Genomic DNA, 15,301 nt, shown 5'->3' with positions numbered 1-15,301 from the left:
GTCTCTTAAGTATCACAATTATACAATTTTTTTATCTATTTAAATTACCTATATTATAAGAAATATATATTATTTAATACATAAATAAAAATATAATATATGTAACTTAAATAGATTAAAAAAAAAGTTATATTATTACAATATTTGAGAATCTAAAACCGTATAATTATGAATATTTAACTAAAATTATTTAACTAATCAGGAGACAAAATTACAATATTTAAAAGATTAAAATTGGTCAATTAAGTAATTATAAAAGAATAAAACAGAATTAAGCCCTTATTATATTAGTCTTCCTACCATTAATACTCGTCACAACAGTAGCCCAACTAGAATGACTTTGTTGGGCTAGAAAAAAAGAAAAAGTGTTCTCTTTTGTAGCGACACCACCATCACCACCGTTAACTGCCACAAAACCACTACCATGTCCCAGGCACCGTCACAAACTCGTCGTAGGTGGGGAAGATCAACCCACCTCTGCTAACACAAATGGTGTCCGAGTCACAGATCTTGTGTGAGGTAGGGTGTGGACTTTGTTGTGCATGGTGTGATAGAGATATAGTGGAGTTTGTTGAAGAGGGAGAAGCGGAGTTTGCGAAGGGGGTGCGAGAACAGAGGCACATTCAAACTTCCGTACTCTACTGTCACACTTCATCACCTGCACTCCATCGTAGAACTTATCAGTCATCTACCATTGTTGTTGTGCACATTGTAGATATAGAGAAGATCAAGGCTAATTTGTCAACAACGATGTTTCACGGTGGTTAACGATGACATTCTCAGCCCTATTCTTAGACAATGGGGAACAATGAAAAGAGGAGGAACAAAAAGTCTGTTGTCAAAGGCCGTAAATGATAACCTTTAAAAATCGAACCGATCATTAAATCGAACCAATCATTAAATCAATGAATCAATGGATCAAAAATCGAAACAATAGATCACTAATTAAACCGTTCAGTCCGGCCCTTCCTCCATCTGCTTACCGCATCCCATTCATTCACTCTTATTGCCAAATTTCTCTCGACAAAAGCTTATTATTACTTGATAGAGAAAACTTGCGGTGTACAGTACAAAGTATTATCAAATACTACAGAACAAAATGTAAGATCTTTACAAGTCGTGTTATTCTAAAACCTACGTAAAAATGTCTATCTTACAATTAAATCAAGCAATTTCTGGCTTCAGAGAAGAGGACCACATGTCCAAAGCAAAATTGTCCATCAACAATATATGACCACGTTATACTCTTGAAACTCACTTATGCTCAGACCATGAAATAATGGGTTATGGTATACACGCGGAACATATATAATCTCAATAAACTCCTATGGCACGTTCTTGTGAATGCAAGTACTTGTATCAAGTATGATTATCTACTTAATATTGTGTGTCGGGACACTAAGATAAAATTTGGTATTCTTGAAGTCATCCAAGAGTGGGTTGTATCCATCCTTGGTTCTCGTTTTTGTGGGCAAACCAAACTCCTCCATAAAAGATGATGTCTCCAGCTACATCAAATATAAACCATTAAGCTAGAGAACATTAAGTTGCTGAGAACTTGAAGCAAAGCACATCTGGTATTGAATCAACAGATAAATAGAAACGATAGAACTTACTGTAATTGTTCTCCTTTTCTTTCCTTTTTTCGATGAGTGGTCACCATGAAGTTTTAGCCACCCAGAACAATAATGATCAATTCGTTCCAAGAGCCAGAAGTCTGTAGGAAAAAATATATCAGCATCACCCTGCAAAAGATAAACACAAACTTTAGTACAATCATTTATTTCCAGAATTTCAGGAAGAAATTGTTCTATGAAAAGATCATCACTTGTACAAGACAGCGTGCATAACAGTTTTGTACTCCTGTGAAGTAACTACAGATGATGATTTAGCTTAAATAGTTTCTTGTTGCAACTTGTAAGTGAATGCAACAAAAAGATCGGGAAACAATTAATAACGATATTATTAACCAAGATGCTCAACAATTATAACTCTGAACTTTTGAAGCACTAGTGATTATAAAGAGACAGGTCAATCATGAGGATAATGTTAAAACATCGGTGCATCTAACATGAGAGAAAAATTATGAAAACAATGAATCTAAATAATCTAAAGAAAAATATTATTGGATTGCAATTTAAATTTTATCACGCTATTTATCCTCCTGATGAATCAGGCCCTTGCTATTATTATACTATCAAGGGATCCAACAACCTTTTAAGTTTATTCTAAGGAAATATATGTTTGTACTTTAGATCGTTCCTTGTAACTTAATTTTCAGGATCTGCTTGACAAAAGGCTGCAAGTATTAATACCAATAAATTACTCTAACGTGCAAAAAAGGAAAGGTTCTAGGTCATACAGTCTATTATTAAACAAACAAAAGAAGCCGCCTGATAAGTTAAGAGTACTTTTTTTATTATTATCACTGAATAAAATTATTAAATTTAAAACTTCTGGTAAGTTCAAATTGCCAATGTTCAACAGCTTTTATAGTCATTACAGTTACCAAATCATGAATGCTTCAGCATAATTTACTAAATAAATCATAGTATTAAATTTAACCAAGATTGCCTCTAGCTACAAATAGAGTATCCTCTAATCATGTACGGCACCAGATGAAGTGAATAAGAGTGAGAATAAGGAAAATAAATTGAAAAGGAAAGAAGCTAATCGTAAACTGAACCTTTGCCTCCATATAATTATCATAATCCCAGCTGCTCCCATCTTTCTGCCATTTACAAGGAAAACGCTGTTAATTAAGATTATCAATACAGATTAAAAGCTTCTATTTTATAAAGGAATAAAACACATTGTGACTTCTACAGATGATAATAAATAAGGATCTCAGTATACGCATCCTTCAAATCATTGACAGAATTCATTAGATAGAATAAGCAGAGCTGGGTTATCAACATGTATATAACATAAATAATCTGTTTTCTGAATGAATATTCCTCCACGGGCTAGTATGTTAATATGGCAATAGCTTAGCCATAACAAAGTACAGTACCTAGATTGGCGAGGTAAAAAATGGTTCTGGGAGTATAGAGTCTTTTGTACTCTCATTCTGATTACTAGATCGTTACGGAGCAGTTAATGTAAAAAAGTTACACAAATATAGCTGCTCTTACACACTTGACATTGTATGAGCGGCTATACAGAATGAAATAATGATCTTATAGTGGACATTGCTTCTCAATCATCTCACACGTAACAGAGTAGATATAATGATCTTATCTTAATACATAAAGCAAATGGATTAAAAGACTCCATTTAAGGACTCTTGCATAAGAACTTCACTCTAAAGTTTACATGAGAAAACAGATAACTGCAGTATTGTTCGAGAAAAGTTTAACAAGAATATACTTTAGTTGAAACCAAGGGAGCTCTTTCACCAGGTATCTTCACATCAGGCAGGTAGCTGAAATCAGAAGCAATCAAAGACATCTTTGGTAACACCTCATGGAGAACCTCAAGTAATTTCTGAAAAAGTGTGAAGGGATGACAAATGCAATAATCAATTTATATATCAGACTTATGGCATATTTAAGAGACTCTTACCAAGCAACCAGTGGGTAGCCAACATCTACGCGGTTTTGGGTTAACCTTAGACCAAAGGCTTTTCAGAGTAGATACAGTAGTGCTGTGAGTTGCTTTGATTTCATCCAAGTCCATGATCTCAGCACAACGTGTAATTAGTGAATCTTGCAATGGCTTGTATAACTCGCCAATTGTTCCTCTATTAAAGGTAGAAATTGGTTGGTGGTGTAATTCTCAATTATGTTGTATAAAGGCCATGGAATAATGTTATGACTTAATAATCACTTAAAGTAAAAATATCTTCCTTTTTATTTTGTGGTAGCTACTACCTAATGAAGCACTAGAATGTGTAATGGTGTATGTGCATCAGTATGATTAGCACCTACACACATAGCTGAGACTTACCGGTCATGTTGTCTCTCAACCCAGACTTCCATCCATGAGGAAATTTGATTCTCTGCATAGATGAGATCATGTGGAAGATTATCAAGAACCTACAAGAAGTATAATAATTGTTGTGAAATATCTAAATAATAATAATACAACATTAATGACAAACAAAGGGGCAGAAGATCATTTCTAGTCAGCAACATTTAATATCTAGGTTCTTACCAAAGCACACACAATTGAATGATTGATTCAATATTTTTTTTTATGATGCATTTGACAATGGCAGATGGCCAAATGCCAGATCTTAGCTTCGAAAGGAGAACTACCAGCACAAGAGTTTTAATGCCAAAAACTGTCAAATGGTACCTGCTTGAACTTTTAGAGAACATACTAGTTGGCAGGGTTCCCAATATTGGCCATTATCATACATACATGAGTGAAGTGAAGCAACATGTGACCACACCTGAATGGCTGAATGCTCAAGGCAGACCATTTCACTAATAGCAGCTCAGAGTGCTGCAATAGCAGCCAACAACCACTAGATTACAGGCAGCCCAATTCCCTAACCTTGCTAAAACCCAGCATCATAAAATGGCCTGCACCAAATCAGGTGCTTTTAGGTTCATCAAAATCTACAAACTAATTTAGGCATTTGAAATCACATTGAAAGTCAAGCATCTCAGCAGCTTGCTCTGTTGAAACCATAGTAGTCAGTAGTGCCCCATTGCAGAGTAGCAAAGCAGCCCAGGGCGGCTTGCTACAGGTTTCAAATAGAGGAGTGGTTTTCAATAGCGGCCACTGCAGCAAAAATAGTGGCTTTTATGCACTATAGCAACACACACTACCATGATATAGGCATCAAAAACATATTTTTACCCCCAAAAACAATTTTGTTTAGAGCTTTTTAACTGTACAAAATGTAATTTCTCCCCATTTTTTAATGCATTATTTGCTTCAGAAAAATAATAGGATTTGAAACCCTTCTTCCTTGACCATTCCACAAAATGTTAGCTTTGTTTTTACCTCTGTTCCTTCACACTTTACAACATTTTTTCCCATGTTCTATTCTTCTACCTTTAGACTTCCCAGTTCATATTCTATTAATTTTTATCTAATTTGTTATGTTCTTTTTCTATTAATTTCACCAACACCGTCCATTTTTTTTACTTCACTATGGTTTTACTGCTCCTAGATTGATGGCGACTGTGTGTAAATTGAGTTATTATTTATCATGAATTTCTTTAAAAAAATATTTTTGGGAATTTTGTGTAGTATAAATTATTCCGTTTGTATTATAATTATAACATTTTAACATAACCATCCTGCATCCCACTGTATCGTTTTCAGAATTGGCCACTAAGCACTGGTATCCAAGATTAACAACTATGGTTTAAACAAATATTAAGGCATACTCAGTAACACTGCTATCCTTCAACCTTGTTTTGGCCTTTTACACTTTAATCAATAGTCAGCCCTGCATGTAGCTCTATACTCTGTAACTCTATTTCTCATGCAGCTCAGCAACAAGTCCTCAACCAGTTTCATATGCAGTTCCTTCTCCTTCAGCCAATAAGGTGCAGTCCCAGTATATCTGTAACACAGTAGTTTGTTTACTTGACCTTGTTCATTTTGCTCCCTTCTTTCTCTATGTTCATAGGTCACTCACTTCTGAGCATGTTTTGGTAATAAATTAGTTGATTTTTATTTTTTTCCCCTAGTGTTCTGTTATGTTATTCCTGTCCCTTTTTTCCCTCTTCCATCAATTCCTTGATTCCTTGTTACCAGCTATTCTTTTTTTACAATTACCTAGACAGATTGAGTCCTCCCTACGGCCATCAATCATAAAGCAGTTCTTCCTCTTCTATGGTAAAGCCAACTGGTGATAATATTGATATAGACTGGCAATGGAATAGTGTGAAGAATTGAACGATAATAAAACCCAGAAGTCTGTATCCTTAGAAATTAAATCAAAAACAAGTTGACGTCCTTTTTCTTTATTGGGAAAAATATTTGAACTGGAGGACATAAAAGCATCTCAATTATAAAACACACCTCAAGCATTATTACCCAACATGGTTGTTGCTCCACATGCCCTGTAAAAGGAGGGAACAATGGTATTAGCATTACTTCATAAACTTATCTTAAATACACTCCAAAGAAGCCCCCAAACATCTCCAAAATTGGAGCTCCGAAGTTTAAGAAAAATTTACTTCTACTGGCAAAATAGGTATACAATAGAACTCCATGTAACCATAATAATACTATCAGCCTAGAACAGCCAATTGGTGTCGTTAGAATATGTGAAAATATTCACTACCATCTTGATCATATCTTGTATTTTCTTTCAAGATTAGTTTCCCTATTTCCTCATTATTTTTTGGATTAGTTACCATGTTTCTTATTTAATTAGGAGTATGATGAGTATAAATAAGTAGTGCTCTAGGTTTTAAGAACTGATATAATTAAGAGAGAGATAATGATTCATGTAACTGAAAATGAACTGTATTATTAATTCTGTTAGTTAGTTATAACTGATAGAAACCATCTATTTATAGATGAAAGATGACTATGGGCCACCTGATAAGCTGGGCCAGACCACTAAGGCACTAACCAAAGCCCAAAACAGAGGAAGAAAAAGAAAAGTACAGTACAAAGGATGACAATTATCTCTAATACTAATATATAATAATAATCAATATCGCATAGTAATACACATTGTGAACAGAAAAACATCAAGATTGTCAAGCATCTAGAGTCACCATCACCCATTCAACTTATCAATGTTCACTATCTCCTCCCCTCCTTCACAACAATGTACCCCAAGAATAAACATCATTCCATATCCTTGTATACAAATTAACATTTGAAAAGACACGAGGAATCATAAAGTGGTTCCATTTTATGCATTCCTGTAGCATTAACAAAGAAAATATTGATAAAAAAAAAAAAAAAAAAATAGGACCCTGAACACCAGAGAGATGGGGAATAGGAGAATAAAGTAAAGAATGGAGATGATAGATATAACAAAATGTGGTAAAAATAGGTATATCCTTGTAGCACTCATGGTATGGCTCTGGAAAATAAGAGATATTTATTATTTTATTGCTGTTGTCATTTTCTGATAATAATAATAATACTAATAAAAGGGGATGCACAATAGGCCCAGTGCACGAGTGTCCTACAAGTAGAGAGGTCATTTCCAAGATTTGAACCCATGGCCTTCAAGTCACAATGCAGCAACATAACCATTGCACCAAGGCTCACCCTCAGCAATAATAATATGAGACATAAATAGCATAATAGTATATACATTAACTAACTAAGAAAAAAAGATAAGAAAAACAAAATGATGCAATGGTAAGTCAAATTAAATAAATGCCATGTGAATATCTCCCAAAATTATAAAGAGAAAAAAAAATTGCATCGGATTATATTTGATTTATCGCTTATTTGTATACATCCAGACACTAATTTCACTATGACCTCAAATACATGAAGACTAATTAATTAAGTACAGCTGTCAACTGAAGAATAGACTCGGGTCTTTCAATTTCCAAATAGTTTTGTCTAGAAGGAAACTTTGATGGGCTGATAGCTAGAAGAGATTGCACGTGATAGGTGCAAATTCATTGCCTTCCACTAACCCCTTGTTTGTAGCATTTTCTTACAACCTATGTTAATAATTTATGAAAGGCCCCACTGTAGGGTAGCTTAATCTTTATTCTTAATAACTTTTAGAAGCCTCAACATAATTTATGTAATTCTGCAGAATTATAATAGCAGTCTACCCCATCCACTCCGGTCAGCAGCATCACGACATTCCACCCTGAACTTCGGTATATGGCTGCGCACTTCACCAACAGTTTCCCTTTGCACCTCAGCAAGTGAAGGACTAATCTCAACTGAGCTGTAATTAGAAACACGACACTACAGATGTGAATCATATGATTTCAATGAAAGATAGGTACACAACACAAATTTACTAAAGTAATGAATCTACTCCAATTCAATTGATTCATAAGACTAATATACAACTAATTCAAACATTAATAAGATAAAACACCAAATTTACAATCAAATGTACACAACACATTTATCAGGAGAAAAAGCAGCATGAGATCTATAAATTTACAGTGTCATTTATAATTTATATACTTAAGTACGGATGCTCAAACATAAGATTTGACTGCAGAAGGAACTTTGAACTTCCAAAAGGTTTTGTTTAAATTTGATAAGGAGCCTATATAGTGTGTTTGGTTCAAGGGAAGTAGAGGGGAAGGGAGAGATTTTTTTAATTTTACCTTGTTTGATTCAAAATTTTGAAGGGGAGGGGAGGGAAAATGAGAGGGCTAAACTAAAATCCCGCCCCCTCCCATTTTTGCTTCTGCTAGGCAAAGTAATTTGTAATTTTTAGACCATATGGACTAAATTACCTATATATTTTATTTTATCTCTTATCTCGGCTATTACTATTAATAAGGGTATAACAGTATATTACCCATATTCTCTCTTCCATCTCCTGCAAACCAAACAAGGTGACATTTCCCTCTCTTCCCTTCCACTTCTCTTAAATCAAACAAAACAAAGGGACCCCTCTTTCCCTTCCCTCCCCTCTATTTCCCCCCAGGGCTTCCCTCCTTTGAACCAAACACACTGTTAAGGTTAGGAGAGTGCATCAGAAATTGAGAGAATAATTACAGGAAAACTACCAGCAGAATTGGTCCAAACCCTCCTGTCTGAATCACCTGGGAATATAATAGAATCAAGTAAAATCAAAAGGGATACAGCTAGCTAATTTCCAAAGAAAGTAAAAGTCCAAAAATTAAAGAATGGCCCTAAATACAAGTTAGTTACTAATGAGAGAATTATGTAAGACAGAAAAATGAATTACATGGAAAATTGAGGCACAGAAAATATAAGCACAGCCCACTATCATAACAAAATAATTAAAAACTGTGTCTAACATTATAATTTGGCTTTATAAATTATAATAAAATATAAATTATATTGGCTGCACGTACGTGTAAGTCATACTGTTATAAACTTTTGCAGGAGCATTCAACATTATGTAATCCATTATACCCTTGGCACAAGTTCCAGATCCACCACCAATTTCATATATCTGATTGCAAATTAGAGGATAGTATCAAACTACTGACTGAAGTAATAAAAAGTAACAGCCAGTGTTTATAAATTTATGATGCCAACCAGATTATTATCAAAAAGAGGATGAGGCCTAAAGAGATAATAAAAAGGCATGAAACATACTTATATAGAAGTAGAACTGAAATATTATCTAATAAGTGGTTCAGTGCAGAATAGCAGCATAATGCTGGGCTTTCACAGCCCAGCTGCTGGATGAAGAGAGAAATCTAGTTTGAGGAAAAAGGCCAGAGGAGCCTAGGCAAGAAACAAAGCTCATACGCAAAAAAGACTGCAATACACTTACTTTTAGAGGAACAGAGAAGTTTGCAGTGCGCATGATGGCTTCAGCAATAGCATGAGCATACCAAGGCTACAAAAGTAAATAAATAAATAAACATAAGAGAGTTAAAACACTGCATTGGCATACATGATTGAAAAAATTTATTAAAAAAAATATTTTTTAGATTCCACATCTGTTTCAATCACCAGAAACTAGTTTTATTATATTTTGATATTCCCAAGAAAAATACATGTACAAATTCTGAAAAATTGCACACCAAAGTTCTCATGTCCAATATGTGCCTTTGCATTTAGATTCCAATGATAAAATCCACCCTATAAAAGGGTAGACTAGAATATCCCAAAATATACTGTCCAACAGATTCTTTAAATTGAAAGAAAAGGAGGATATTTAAGATTTCTGTTGCAATCCATGAAAATTTTGCAGATTGTAGTTTTCAATTAATAGAATGAATTAATGAAATGCCATAGTTATGCATTATACTATCAAATAAGAGGCACCAGTAATTCTTGGTCTAATGTGTTTTCCAGTCACCTAACCCTCCCAACCAAAAGTCTTTCAAGAACTACTTCACCTGTTCACCATTCCCCAATAAATTTAATTCTAAAAAGTAGGGCAAGTAACACTCATAAGTGACCCAAGAAGAATACCAATGAGAATACTACAGTGTTAGTCTGTTAGAGCATTTAAGGTTTAACAAAGTTTCTTCATTGTATTGAAAATTTGAAATTGAAATTCCCTTCTGTTCTCCATGTGGTGCAAAATTCAATCATTGATGTCCTAATTATTCATTTATTGAAAAAAAAAAAAAAAACATAAAACATTGGTCTACCTGTCTTTAAGCATGCTACATGAGTAATACGTGATTGTTAGGAATTGTATTAAGGAAAATTTAAAAGTAGGTAAACTCTAAATCATTTGGTCTAATAGACTCTAATATAACTATATAATACGATAAAAGTACCCCCAAATGCATGACAAACTAGCATCAAGAAAGCCTTAAAGATCAAGCTGTAGATGAATCATGTTCCTGTCTTATTTATGATAATGGTGATTGCTGTATTATTCCAAAAAATATTATTTAGTCTTATTAAGATTCAGAAGTTGTTAATCAAATTATTTTTATGTCAATTTCATGGGAATAGTAATTTTTCTCTCCTTGCTTATGGATCATGTATTCACACTTGTGTTTCTGTTATTTGGATGCCACAGGGTCTTTTTTCAACCAGTTACTACGTATGTAATACGTGTACTGTGTACAGATACAGAGTTCATGTAGGTATGTAACTGGTAACTTTCTTAAATTATTATTATAAGACCACCTTTAAAGAGAACCCAGTACAAGGCACATGGTACAGTGAATTGGACAAGCGATACACAGGGTTATTGAGACTTGAGAGAATTTTGTAATTAGTTTCAATGTCAAAATTTTCCTTGTGGGTTTTGTAGTTTTTGCGAGTGTAATTCAGTCTTGGTCCTTCTGGTTTGTGTGATGCCTAGCTTAATTTTTCTTCTCTTTCTAGATTTTAACTTGGTTTTCTTTAATGTTATAAGATACAGGTATCTCATTATCTTGCTAGACACAATAAAAATTCATTCTCTTGATACCCTAGTCAATTCTTGCCTAAACTTTCCCTAGATGCATCTTAACACTCCAAATTTGCAGGTAATGCTCAACAGCCCTGAAACAGACACCAATTGATCCTTTAAACCAATTCCTATTGTTGCAGCCCCCTTCTTGACAAGAAGGTTGAGCTTGACCACAATAGTAGCTCTTAAAGATTGAACATTCAAGGAAACTAAAAATTCTTGATTAAATAAATGATTAAAAAAAAAAAAACACAACACAACAACAATTTTCTCCATACCAAACTGAAAACCATAAAAATCAAATTTTGATTCACAATATTCTACATATTAAGGACTAGAAAATCTTTATCCTTTAGAGGGTGTACCTTAAAAAGTTCCACTGGTGTAAACCATGATATGTCACTCTGCTTGTAAATAGTATCCAAGTATTTCATATAAGCTTTCCGGCCTGAAATATGTCACCACTCTACTACATTATATAAACCACTGAAATTTAAGGTTATAACCAATGTTCAATCAAGTCATTCCACTTCTTAAATTGACAGCAAGTGTTTGAACTGAATTGATAATAGTCTGGGGATTTTAAAAAGTTCTATGCTTTTCCTTTAATGCAGAGAATTGACAAACAGTCTGAAACAGAATCACATGAAAGCAGTGTATTGAAAAGCCAATTCCCCTAAATAAAGATTTATAACTGACAGTCAAAAGTCAAAACTATCAAAAGGTCATTCTCAATTGGTTGAAGTACACTCACCCTCCTTCAGGCCTAGAAAAACAACATTAACTCCATTTTCTTCTATAAATGACAAGAAAACAAGGGATGTCATTATTTGAAGGCTACAGTAGCAGCAATAGCAACAGCTCTGCCAGAACAAAATCAAAAAGCTAAAACACGGCATCTTGTAAAGTTGTAATCCAAACCAATAAAACCTTCTAGCTATTATTTCCATAGTCACATCTACTACCTACTCCTTTCCTTCTTGAAACAACCTCATTGTCCTTCCTTAAGTCATGGAAATCCCAACTTTTATCAACTTCCAACTTTCCTCCACCAGAATCCAAGGCACATTATAGAACCTTGGACCAATTTGGTTAAGGTTTCAACGTTGGTGGTGAGGCTTAAACTTTTAAATTTTTGGCACGCTATTAGATAATTGTCAACAATTAACAGCTCAACAGCCAAGGTTGCTAAAGATTGAAACTAAAATGTCTGCCTGTTATGGTAGTTCAAGTTACCAGTAGTTAGAAACATGAAATTGATAATACTCATGTAAAGCTGTATTTTGATAAACTCCTACATAATCACTAATAAAAGGAGAAAATAAAAAACAAAATGAAAATCAAGCTTTTTCCATAAATCAAAACCAACTTACATACCTCGTTTGGTAAAACTAGCTTATAAATTAGCTGAAAGTGTTGGGATACAAACAATGTGGGACTTGTTTGTATCCCAACAGAAAGCCTACAAGCTAACGGAAAACTTATACAATTAGGAACTGAAAAGTTAGAAGTTTATAAACAAACCAATTGAATTGAGAGTGTTTGGTAAGATTAGTTGATAAGCTAGTTAATTAATATAAAATGGCATAAAGACATGTTTATTTATTTGATAATGAGAGTGAGAGAATGAAAGGGTATACAAAAGGATTTCTAAATTGAAAAAGATAAAAAATAAATAAATAAAAGATTTCAAGTAAATTAATAAGAATAAAAAGGAAAAGAGAAAAAATTAAACTAAGAGCTTAACAACTATAAGCTACTTCAATTAGATTATGAAAATAAGCAATAAACTCCTAAAATAAGCTCTTGTATTAAACAAGCTTATTTTGGTCAAATTATCTAATAAGCTAGTCAAAGGAGAACTCAAATGCCTTGCCAAGCACACTTCTTAGCTTTTGGAAAAATTAAATGAGAGGGTCCCTATAAAAGTTGAAGTATATAAGTTGATTCTAACCTATAAGAGAAGTGTAATTCACTTTTTCTTCTTTTTGTTTTTTTTCTTTTTCTCCGACGTACTTCTAAAGAAATTTACCCATTGAGGGAAGGCTAGACTATGATTTCCAATTAATAACCTGAAGGAGGTGGAGAACGCACTTTAGCCGTGTCAATTTTGATCCTATTACTACAGTATTAATTCTCGAAAATCAATTAACTGAGATAATAATATATAAACGAATGCATAGTGCGGCACCTTGAAGCTGATTGAATTTAATAGCATTAGGAAGAACTCCAACGGATCCCGATCTTTGAGAGAAGTAGCCATGTAATGGATGGTAGAGTGCAGAATGAATAAAATCCCGAACCTGCTCAACAAATGAAGGAACAACACTTGCTGCGGCACAAGCATCGCCGTGGAATTTTGAAGATATGAGAAGAGAATGGATTACCTACCAGAACCGATTTATCGCCGACAATGTGGGTGGAGTAGAGGGCTTCATGTGGAGCAGCACACACTTGATTCGGAATCGCCAAAGAGAAACGACGTTAGGTGAGTGAAGAGAGAGAGAGAGAGAGAGAGAGAGAGAGAGAGAGAGAGAGAGATAGAGAGAAAGAGGGAAAAGAAAGAGAACCTTTGGAAGCGAGAGGAATGAGAGGAAGGGTGCGAGTGCGAGTGCCAGAAAACATGGTTGGTTCAAGTTCAACTACACCACACTAATGCACTTGCTGCTCTTAAACCCCTCTCTATTCAAGGGTTTTGTTAGGTGATGTTTATAAAAATTATTGATGAAAATATATCAAAATAAAATATAAAACACTAATTCTAAATGAAGTGCACTTTTTTCATAAATATTTATATTTGGTCCAAAAAATAACAACAGTAAGATCTATTAATATGTTAATATTAATTATCATCATTTTTTTTGTTACTTTTATTCTGGGATATTGATTTTTTATTATCAATGATTATTTATTTAATGGATTAAAAATTCTAAAACAAAAATTCTTTTTCAAGTGGGTAAATAAAAATCTTTTTTATCCTTGATTGAATTTTATGTATATCTCGATATTTATCCACTAAACATTTCAAAGTTTGGGTAAGCAATTTAATTAAGCATTTACTAAATAAATGCTCATCATGTAAGTATTTACGTATAAATTATTTACATAATTGAAAAGAGGATTCGACTAAACTATTTTCATAAAAGTTACTTTCATAAATTACCCTCAATAACATATCAAAAGTTATTTTTATAAATTTTCTCACACACAAATGCAAGTAATTATTTCATAAAATAAGTCCAAACAAATTATAAATAAACTCTTTGTGCTTAGATTTACATTATTGAGATAATAAATTTTATAACATTGTTTTTATGTTTCTTTATTACATCATTTACCTTATCACATATTTTTTCTTACTGATAGTAGTTGAGTCAGACAAAAAGGACCAGTGAATCAAGATTTGAATTTCGATTGTGAGAAGAGCAAATATGGTATAATTGTTAGAAAAGTAATAATTACTCCATATTGTTTATGTAAATATGGTAACTGTTACCATTAGAATAACTTGAATATAGGAATAAATTCCCTGAGTAATAGGAGTATAATTATCAATTTCACATTTGTATATCAATTCTGAATCAAATACAAGCCAGATTATTTTTCATCTTCTGATTTATCTTACATGGTATCAAAATCTGCTCTCTTCTCTGTGTCTTTTTTTTTCTTCCATTTTTATTACACTATCATGGCAGATTCAACAAACAAATATTCTCTTCATCATTCTGACCATACTGGAATGATTCTTGTTTCTAAAGAACAACCGGGTCAAGGTGTTTTTTCCCTTCCCGAAATGATTTATCTTTGCGTGTTTTTTGTTATTTGGATTGAGGAGGTTTAACAATATCCAGAAGATCAACCACAGGTTATTGTATGTTTTTGGGATCTTCTCTAATTTCTTGGCGATCAAAAAGATAGAAAACTGTTTCACAATCTTCAATGGGATCTGAATATAGAGCCATGACTGGTGCATGTTGTGAGCTTGCTTGGCTACGATCACTGTTAAAGGATCTGCATATATTGCACTCAAAACCAGCATTATTGTATTGTGATAACAAAGCAGCACTTTATATTGCAGCCAACCCAGTATTTCATGAAAGAACTTGCCACATAGAAAGAGATTGTCACTTCATTTGCGACAAGATTCAGGATGGTTCAATCACAACTGAATATGTTCCTTCAACTAAGCAAATTGCTAACGTGTTCACCAAACCATTAGGAAAGGAACTCTTTTCTACAATGGAACGCAAGTTGGAAGTTCTTGATATTCACTCCCTAACTTGAGGGGGAGGGGGAGTATTAGAAAAATAATAATTACCCCATGATTCCTGA

General features: G+C 33.5%; 1 protein-coding gene across 2 annotated transcripts; it reads right to left on the bottom strand.

Annotated features, from left to right (window-relative positions):
* Positions 1-1,014: 1,014 nt before the first annotated feature.
* Positions 1,015-13,660, bottom strand: LOC109811455 (NADH dehydrogenase ubiquinone complex I, assembly factor-like protein (DUF185)). Of its 2 annotated transcripts, none has more exons than XM_020375212.3 (14): positions 13,540-13,660; positions 13,361-13,422; positions 13,161-13,272; positions 11,335-11,417; positions 9,383-9,448; positions 8,955-9,055; positions 7,722-7,840; positions 5,986-6,026; positions 3,949-4,037; positions 3,565-3,742; positions 3,370-3,486; positions 2,687-2,731; positions 1,617-1,745; positions 1,015-1,508 (listed from the first exon to the last, which is right to left on the bottom strand). In XM_020375212.3, exons 1-14 carry the CDS (start codon positions 13,592-13,594, stop codon positions 1,374-1,376), a joined length of 1,332 nt encoding a protein of 443 aa, XP_020230801.1. In that variant the 5' UTR covers positions 13,595-13,660; the 3' UTR covers positions 1,015-1,373. The 2 variants fall into 2 exon arrangements, with proteins under 2 accessions (XP_020230801.1, XP_020230802.1); XM_020375213.3 differs by lacking the exon at positions 8,955-9,055 and adding an exon at positions 8,632-8,678.
* Between the last annotated feature and the right edge of the window lie 1,641 nt (positions 13,661-15,301).

The sequence above is a fragment of the Cajanus cajan genome, chromosome 1 (genome assembly GCF_000230855.2).
Source record: "Cajanus cajan strain Asha chromosome 1, NIPB_CcT2T_4, whole genome shotgun sequence".
Lineage (NCBI taxonomy): Eukaryota > Viridiplantae > Streptophyta > Magnoliopsida > Fabales > Fabaceae > Cajanus > Cajanus cajan.
Note: the sequence above shows the minus strand (reverse complement) of the source record. Positions and strands in the feature narration are given on the sequence as shown.

Excerpts from the sequence above, each read along its gene's own strand:
- LOC109811455 (XM_020375212.3), bottom strand. The coding sequence starts at position 13,594 with ATGTTTTCTGGCACTCGCACTCGCACCCTTCCTCTCATTCCTCTCGCT. Across the intron at positions 9,449-11,334 it reads CACCAGTGGAACTTTTTAAG|CCTTGGTATGCTCATGCTAT; the intron begins GTACACCCTCTA and ends TTACTTTTGTAG. Across the intron at positions 2,732-3,369 it reads CTCCCTTGGTTTCAACTAAA|AAAGATGGGAGCAGCTGGGA; the intron begins GTATATTCTTGT and ends TGTAAATGGCAG.